The sequence below is a fragment of the Cordyceps militaris genome (genome assembly GCF_000225605.1).
Source record: "Cordyceps militaris CM01 unplaced genomic scaffold CCM_S00007, whole genome shotgun sequence".
NCBI lineage: Eukaryota > Fungi > Ascomycota > Sordariomycetes > Hypocreales > Cordycipitaceae > Cordyceps > Cordyceps militaris.
In genome coordinates this window covers 1154811-1162549 of record NW_006271975.1, presented here as the reverse complement: position 1 = coordinate 1162549, position 7739 = coordinate 1154811, and the positions used below count along the sequence as shown (strand labels likewise).

Here is a 7739-nt window from a genome sequence, read left to right as displayed (position 1 = left end):
AAATCTAGAACTACCCCGTAGACAAGTCCGGATGGCATATGGCGTATTATCAACCATTATTCATCAAGTGCTGCGGGTGCAGACGAAAGAATTTTCATCTCTGGCCCCAAGAACCCGGCTCCGTGTCTCCTCCGCCCGCCGACCGAGTTGGGCCTGACGAGGGCCTCCAAGTCTAGAGCTGTCCTTTCTTCTCCAGCTTTTTGCTTGGTTTCCCCCATCTTCTGCCTTCTTCGGTCGCAAAACTGGGTGGCATCCACCACGCCCGTCGCGGCCCATTTCCTCGTTGCATCTGTGATTCCTTGGCCGCGATGCAGGGTTACAGCAAGTCAAACCAAGACAAGGGTCCCCCCCCTCCCCAGCGACAAGGTTTCAGGCCGCCAATCGTCCATTGTTCATGCGTTGCTGTCATGGTTGCCCGTTTGTTTCCTGCCGGTACATCGCAACGGGGAGGGCTTGCGTATTTTCGACACGTCGTATGCCGACTGTCCCTTGGCCACACTGGGGTACCGCAGTGACGGGTCGGCTGGCTTATGACTGGGCTGGCTGGACCGGCCGGAGGCATCGGAAGGCAAGCATAACTAGTTGGGACAAGCTGGATAGGACAAGCTGCCGCCGGGCAAAAGGCGCTTTTGCGGTAATATTGCACAGCAGCACTCTATTGTGTGGTGAGGCTTGAACGGCCGGATATTGCATATGCGGGACGCGATACATCTCCAAGAGTAGCATTCGTTGCAATGTGAGCTGCACGCTGCACGTCCCCCAAATGCACCGAGGAGTCGCCTGCCATCAACAGAGTCGACTTCACATGTTGCGCCTTGATTGAGCGGGAAACGACCAATGTTTGATGCCGCAGCGGTCTCGTACGACCCGGCTTCTGTCCTATCGAGGCGCAAGAGAAGGAGAACCCAAAAAAAAAAGACGCACGGCTGAGCGCCGGGGCTGATGACCCTTTCTTCCTCGGAGGGCTTGCTTGTTCAGCCAACCAACAGACCGGCGCACAACTCCATGGAACCGGGCGCGGGAATGTACTGGTATTCCACCGGCCTTGTATTACGGACTATAATGACCAGAAACGTGAGGGGGCCGGCCATGACGTGAACTGGGAATTGATACCGTCATGAAAAACAGGTTGCACACCATCCAGCCCCGGCGGAGCGGCGGACGACGGCGCGGCGGCGGTGGCGGAGTGGTGCGCCACCGCGCCGCCACCTATCACGGGTACCTGGGCCACAAGTTGCTCAAGAACTATTCAGCTAAGTTTGTGCTGGTTTTTGTCTCTTGTTCCCAATTGTAATGCTTGTTCCTCCCTATCGTAGTGGTGGTCGCAGGCTACGAGGTACCTTGCATGAGAGGGCCGATATTGGAGGGTCGAGAATCACGGCGATTAGTTCGTTGCGGCGCTGGATGATGGATGGGCCGGGCATGCTTCCAAAACAGGACGACCAGAAAGAGACGCATGCAGTTTATTATTCTCGTGTGGCTTTTATTTCCCAATATCGCTTCTGCGTCCCCCCCAGGGCTGACGCCGAGCTGTTCATGACCGGGTTCTCACCGGGGCCGTCGTCGGCCGTCGCTTCCGCCTGTCCAATGGCCTTCTTTTTGTTTGCTAGTGATGGTGAGGGCTGCAGCCATGCCATTGACCGCGTACATAGCAATGACTGCCTCGATTATGCCGTAGCTGAGCGAGGTTCGGGGCTTTTTTCCCGCACATTTTTCATAACTAGAGCAAGCATCACATCATCCACTGTCGCCGATCAAAAGGGGGGGGCCAAGCTTTGCTCTTTGTGGTAGTGCCTCACATGTCAAAAGACTGAATCAATGACGAAAGTGTCTTTCTTTCCATTTGCATCAACGAATTCCGGAATCAGGAAAGAGGGAATCTGTATTACAAATTACACGCATTCATTATTCATGTATTCGGCAACATTGTACATACCGACAACGCTAGTTAGGGGGATGGGCCGCTCCCGTGCCCTACGCCAATCGACAAGCAGACATTGAGTTTTCATGACTGTTGCTTTGTACTTTATACGTCCGTCTGTGGACAGTGGCCCGGCTGCGGGATTAATCCGGCATCCGGAGGCAGAGTTTTTGAGTACAATGCGAGAAAGAGAAGAGAGAAGAAGAGAAGAAGCCCAAAGCCCAAAACTCCACCGACCCGTGGTCATCACAACCTTCTAGACCGCGGTCGGTGGAACCGGCCCAACAAGACACTAGCAGACTCGGACAGTGGATAATGTACCCTTTGGCTGGTGGACGCCATGGTCATGTACTCTGATTCCCGAAGCCAGTTGTTACTGTGCTGTTACTGGCTACCGGCTGGTCCATGGGCTTACTCGCGGTGCCCAAGTTGCCAGCGGCTGGCTTGTACATACATACGCTCTTTCTACGGATTACAGCGGATTGCGTTACCGTGGCCGAATCACGGAGGACAAGAGTCACACACTCCGTTTCTTGGCACCCATTTGCAAAGTCCTTTGTTGCCCGCCGCCGTTCTGTCCTCAGGCAGCCAGTCACACTGTCACGGCCTGAGCACCGAACCTGCCTGATTGGGGACAGCGAGGCCCCAGCATCTGCCGAGACATCGGCCGTCGCCAGTCAAAATGGCACAAGCCGTGTGTCTTCTGATGGAACGCGCAGGACAAGGACCGTAGGGGGGTGGCCTTCGGTAAGAAGACTCAAAACTGTATCGCTGTCGGGCGTTGGCGACCACCGGTCGGCGTTGGCAACTGCCGAAGAAAGCTACGACTTAGTAGAACAAGTCGCTCACGTTTCTTCCAAGAGACGGCCGGCCAAGGCAATACCATACATACATACAGGTCGCGTTGCACCAACGCCGTGTTGAAATAGTCTGGTATCACGAACCGGACGCGAAATCCTTGGCCTGAATCGATCCCCCGCCCCCTCCATGCGTTCTGCCCCCTCAAAAGTTTAAAAACGACTTGGAAACTTGGCCCTTTTTTTCGGAGAGTTGTACAGATGTGTCTACATGGTGTGAGAGCGAGCTTGCTTGCCGCCGGCAGGCCCGGTTGGGTGGTGTCTCTGGCGCCTGCGCCGTCAGATGTGACGGCGCAAAGGTACATGCGATCGCTTTTTCGCGCCCAACGTGATGTACGTGCCAACTTGGCATATCAGGCGGGCCGTTGCTAATAACTGCTGTTTGACGGCGCCTCGAGCAAGCTGCAGACTGTACCAGCAGGTTGTACAAGCAAGACCTCCTACACTATCGCCCGGCGTCGTGCTGCACCTTTGATGTTGTCGTGACCTTTGGAATACTCGTTCAAACTGGTGACAGATACCTCCCTCCTTGACACCCCCATCCGCACGTTCGCGTTGACTCATCACCTGCGCGCGTTGCTGGATGCGTAACCAATGATGCCACCAAGAAAATGAAAAATTCCTCTCAAATCTGCTCCGGTGAACTCTCATCCTCTGTGTACCAGGCCAGCACATGCAAAGGCCGCACTCGTAGCACAATCTCCCCGCGCGTCCTCATGTAATGTCGCCTTTGCAGGCACTTTCCGCTTTCCCAAACACCGCACGCCGTGCTTCCGAGACACGTGGATGGAGTCACTCGCAGACGTTGCACGCGCCGCCGAGTCCTGGCTCGTCCTCCCGTCGTTGACGTGGCCGGGCATTCAGGCCCTGTCGTGCCAGGTCTGGCTGCGAGGCGTACCCTGTAGCCGAGACAATGAACATGGTTACTGGCTGGTGCCACCAGTATTGGGCTCAGGGAGTTTGCAGCTCGGAGATAAAGCAGGCTATTGTCTCGTATTGATCGATTGGAGTAAATCTTGGAGTGTTGTGCGCGAGACGTGGCCCGTGGTGTTAGTTGGCTGCGAAGCTCCTCAGCACGACCAAGTGGCTGTCTAGACATGCTGCTGTCGTGGCAATGACACGAGCGTCACGTTAAGAAAAGCCACGCAAAGGTGTTGTACTTGTATCATTTAGCTGTGGTAAAAATGCTCCATCCACCAACAGGTCTGGTTCTCGCCAAGATGACGATGAGATTGCGGTGAAGGTAATAATAGATGCTTCTAATTGACTCGTGGCACCCACTGTGGCAGCCATCATTGGCTTACAGGACGCACAAAGATGAAGTAGACAAACATGTACAGACTGAGCGGTGTGTTAACACAGAATTTTATTCAGTTGAGACTCCTGTCATCTTGATCATGTGCGGTCGAAATGTCGACCATCGTTGGGAACAAGGCAGCGAGCGGCGTGCGCTGAGCCGAAGGAAAGACAAGAAGCCCGAGCCTTATCGCTGATGCTAGGTCTTGACGACTTCAAATAAACAGTTAAATGTGCGAAAGACTCGAAAGTAAAACCAATTCGCTTTGTGACTATGTATGAGAATCTTATGCGTACCTACACCATCTGAAAGCGTCATATGCGATGAGAGAAGCTGGTTCGGGAAAAGCTGGGCTCCTCGCGCGCGAGACAATCCTGTCTAGTTTACCACGACAAACAGTACCGCTCGCAATAAAAAGAGCTACCCTCACCAAGGTAAGAGAATGACGGCGATGTGAGAACTCCCTTATCACTGGTCGTTCAAGGCTGTACATGATGGCGTCTTCGCCGAATAGCTTGGTGTCAACGTTTGTTGGCTCCCGCCTTCCAAGTAGGCTTTGGTTTCTGATAACGATTGATGCTACAGGTCAAACCAAAATGTAAAAAAATGTTGACACGGGTTTCTCAAGAACCCGACTGAGGAGTGGATGGGTTGAAACCATGGCCGACGCAATAGGCGGCGGCGGTCGGGCCGGTCATATGGATACGAGAAGGAAACATGATGCGTATTTTATTTGCAGAAAAAGAGAATGCTACTGGGGAGGAGATGGTATGTAGCAGAAATTGATTATATTGAGCATGCCTGGGCGTACTGACAAAGCGCCTCTGGTAACGCACACTTTCTTGCGACATTATCCAAAGAAACATATCCAACTCTAGGCCTTCGCGTCCGCGTCAATTCAACCCAACCTACAAAGGGCAATCAAGAGGCTCCGAGCTCACCACCTCGCTGGCAAGTCGTTTCAGGCGGCATTGTTCGCGCTTTTCATCGGCCGTGGCGTGCAGTCGTTCTTTCAGCCCACGCCGATCATTGGCTGCGATATGTCGGCATCGTACTCTAACACGTCTGTCCGGGTACCGCCTTGCGGATGCTCGGAGCCATCTGCAGACTCGACAAATTGGTGGAGGGTACCGAGGCTGGACAGAAAGACACAGCGTATCGGTGTGTGGTCTGCTTGGCAATGCCAACCTCCAACTGGGTTGTGTGGCCCGCAAAGGCTTCCAGTAGAGCTTTCGGCACTAGAATACCCCTGTAAGTAAAGATTCATAGCTTTTCGTCGCGAATTACAGGACTCAGCCGTTGCCGGTGAGAATAATGTCATTCCAATTGCAGAAGGAGATGGTGAGCTTGAAGCCATCACGGGATTATCAAAATAAATTGGTGGAGGCTCGAGGGACACCAGTAAGCTAAGTAAACCGGTCCATAAATGCGTTTATATTTAAAACAAGAAAACTACTCTCAAATAGCAATTATTGAAAAGAAGGTGTGCTGGAGCAGCATGGTAGGCTGATACTACTCTGTGCTCAACTGATGCCCTTGCATCGGCCCATATGTTGAGTAGGAAGGATCACACGCTGGGGACCTCTTGTGTCGAGCAGTGAATGCCTCCGCCGAGGAAGGGCAGCTCCCGCGCCAAGACAGTTTCCACGTCGCGGTCCTTGTACAGGCCACGAATGATGCTCAACGCCGCCGCATCCGCCTTGTCGTCTCCAAACTGGGGAAAGATGACGCCGCCATTGACAAGCAGATAGTTGACATAGGTCAGCGCCGGCGAGTCCTCCCTGCCCGCGTTGATGGCGTCAATCTCCTTCTTGCTTAGCCCAACCGCGTTCATATCCGCCTCCACAATCTCCGTAATCTGCAGACGCCGGCCCCTGGCATCCGTCGCGTTGCGCAGCACGTCGTACGCCTCCTTGTAGATGGCGGTCCAGACGCTGCCGTCGAGCGCGCTCGGCCTGCTGAGCAGCACGTGGCCGGGCGCGACGAAGCGCGCAATGCCGTCAATGTGCCCGTCCGTGACCTCGAGGCCCCTGCGGCCGGGCACCCAGAGGATCTTGCGCACGCCGAGCGTGCGGCGCAGCTCCGCCTCGACCTCGGCGCGACCCAGCCCCGGGTTGCGGTTCGCGTTGAGCACCGAGCTCTCCGTGAGCAGCAGCGTGCCCTCGCCGTCGACCTCGAGCGAGCCGCCCTCGGCGACGAGCGCCGTGCACGCCCGCGGCACGCCCATGCCGGCCAGGCTGATGGCGGCGAGCGAGAGGCCCTGGCCGACGGGGTACTTGCCGCCCCAGCCGTTGAAGTTGTAGTCGACGCCGACGAGCGTCTTGGCGGAGCCGTTGGTGTCGAGGACAAAGGTCGGCGCCATGTCGCGCATCCAGAGGTCCAGCTTGGGGTAGCCCTCGACGGGCTGGACCTTGATGCTGGTCGGGTTCCTGCTGAACCGCTGCTTGGCGGCCGCGGCCCGGTCGGGGGTCACGAGCACCGTCACGGGCTCAAACAGGGCCACGGCTTCGGCGATGAGAGACACGTCCTCGGTGGCGCGATGGAGGTCGTGCGCGGCGCCCTGGTAGGCGTCGTTCTGGGACGAGGGCCACGCCATGAGGACGTGCGACTGGCGCTCCCACTCCGCAGGACGGACGAGGGCTGCAGCAGCGGCGTGGGCTATGGCGATGGTGCTGAGGAGATTGCAAGACGGTGATATGTTCTGAACTCTTGTTGCAAGTGCCGAGGTTGTTGGTTAGGTATCAAACTCCCGGGTTGCCCATTGCCAGCGACGAATGCCAGTTTATATACCTGGTCCAAACCTGCCCCGCCACTCCAGCATTTGGAGTCAAGAAGACGAAACACCTCAGGGAACATTTGGCCCTTTGTTATCGCTATTGTGATCTACCATGGCTGCGCCATCCGCAACCTATGTGTTGCGTAGTTTTGAGGCTGGGCAGGTCGACACGGCAGTGATACTCGAAGTCATTTACTGTAAAATTGGAAAAAGACGACAATCGACAGGAGAGATACCTGCAACTTCAAGAGGGGCAAAGACCGAGGCCATCGCAATGTGATGTGAATGGTTACTTTTTGATCGGATGGGTGGACACTGTGGATGCAGCCCTGCCACAACCCCAGCCCGACGACGGCGATGGTGCTCCAGACCTTGGCGTTCTAGAAGAGATTGACAGATACTGAACTCACCTGCCTAAATGGGGATTTCTAGTTTTACTTGATACGCTATCGAAAATAGTCGAAGTTGCAGGGATTACAGGTTGGGAGTCCGGGGAAGGTATGAAATTCAGGCACTATTCATACAGTCTGGATTATGTCGACTGGAGAAAAAGAGCAATGAGCAAATGGCTTGGCTGGGCGAGACAAGCCACCAAGTTCCAGTACAGCCAGAGGAAAGTGCAGTGTTACTTCACCATCGGGATGTTGCCGTCCGTTGCTCCAGACTTCTCAACTACCTAGGGAGCAGCACAGTCCAATAACAGGGAAAAGAATAGCACCAAGTAATACAAATCATACAAGTTCCCTAGAAACACCGCTAATCAGTGTCCAGGTAACGACCAGTAGGTCTGTCGCAGCCACATCAGCGTCTTGGCCGCCGACCGTAGTTATGCGCAGCTACCTTGGTGAAGGGCAGCTTTCTTGCCTCCACTCCGAAGTGTACATTCCC

The 7739-nt window shown here is 55.0% G+C and overlaps 1 protein-coding gene across 1 annotated transcript; it reads right to left on the bottom strand.

Moving 5' to 3' along the window:
• Nucleotides 1-5642: 5642 nt before the first annotated feature.
• Nucleotides 5643-6671, bottom strand: CCM_08592 (Agmatine deiminase; the record flags this gene model as incomplete). The annotated part of the gene is made up of 1 exon (XM_006673729.1): nucleotides 5643-6671. One exon carries the CDS (start codon nucleotides 6669-6671, stop codon nucleotides 5643-5645), a length of 1029 nt encoding a protein of 342 aa, XP_006673792.1.
• Nucleotides 6672-7739: the final 1068 nt, after the last annotated feature.